We start from the raw sequence: 1,104 nt of genomic DNA, 5'->3' as shown, positions 1-1,104 counted from the left end.
TATTATTATTACTATTGTTATTATTATTATTATTATTACCAGTTTAGAAAAATCTCTCAGAACCCGATGACGCAAGCAGAGTGCGTGCGGCACGTGACGTCAGGGACCCGGAAGGAAGTTTGCTCCAGTGTTGTTATAGCAGCTCCGCAGGTAAAGAGACGAAAAAACCCTCTCTGCAGCCGCTGCTCTTTGTTTATTTGCTTTTGTTTGTGGTCTCTGAGTGTCGCCATCATGAATGTGACGCTCGCGGTGAAGCAGTACATCTCCAAGATGATCGAGATCAGCGGGCCCGGGATGAAGGTGCTGCTCATGGACAAGGAGACGGTGAGGACCGACCCAGGACTGTTAGCGGTGCTGGTGCTCAGCAGTGTTTACAGCAACGTTACTGTGTCTGATGGTGTCTGTGTGTGTGTGTGTGTGTTCAGACCAGTATAGTGAGCGTGGTGTACACTCAGTCTGAGATCCTGCAGAAGGAGGTTTACCTGTTTGAGCGGATTGACTCTCAGAACAGGGATAACATGAAGCACCTTAAAGCCATCTGCTTCTTGCGGCCCACCAAGGTACAAACCGCCCTCTGAGTAACTCTGTGTGTGTCTGTGTGTGAGGTAACACCATCTGCAACTGTGTGTTTGTGTGCTTGCTGCAGGAGAATGTGGAGCACCTGATCCAGGAGCTGAGGAGGCCCAAGTACAGCGTCTACTTCATCTGTAAGTTTCCACAGTGACAGTTAGGGCTGGAGTGAGAGGAGAACAGGGTTGCTGGTTTGACACTCGTCGTCCTCGGACAGTTCAAACATAGTTCGGAAGCTAAGATACACAACTGAGTTTAGCTTTGCTGCAGAATCCTAGAGATCAGCGATCTTATCAGAAAATTCGTTATACACATTGAAGAGGGGCTGCTAAAAGCGAATCCTGCTGCTTTTAATGACGCCAGTCTGATTAAACAGGGTGACACTGTCATCAAATGTGAGGTATCTTCCACTTACAGCTGTGGACTTGTCAGCTGAACAGATATCAGAGATTTCTTCTCTGGAGTTTGGTTTGGGGCAGAAGTTTGTTTGTACCTGAAGTCCATCAACTGACTGCTCTGTGTGTGTGTGTGTGT

The 1,104-nt window shown here is 47.7% G+C and overlaps 1 protein-coding gene across 1 annotated transcript in view; it reads left to right on the top strand.

Moving 5' to 3' along the window:
- Positions 1-231: 231 nt before the first annotated feature.
- Positions 232-1,104, top strand: part of vps45 (vacuolar protein sorting 45 homolog) — a 12,500-nt gene continuing 11,627 nt past the window's right edge. Inside the window, exons 1-3 of the mRNA XM_005754129.1 lie at positions 232-324; positions 426-560; positions 647-707. Coding sequence (XP_005754186.1) covers positions 232-324; positions 426-560; positions 647-707 — 289 coding nt within the window. The remainder of the gene's footprint in view (positions 325-425; positions 561-646; positions 708-1,104) is intronic.

Source organism: Pundamilia nyererei, unplaced genomic scaffold (genome assembly GCF_000239375.1).
Source record: "Pundamilia nyererei isolate P.nyererei 1_Seehausen unplaced genomic scaffold, PunNye1.0 scaffold00509, whole genome shotgun sequence".
In the NCBI taxonomy this organism is placed as follows: Eukaryota; Metazoa; Chordata; class Actinopteri; order Cichliformes; family Cichlidae; genus Pundamilia; species Pundamilia nyererei.
Note: the sequence above shows the minus strand (reverse complement) of the source record. Positions and strands in the feature narration are given on the sequence as shown.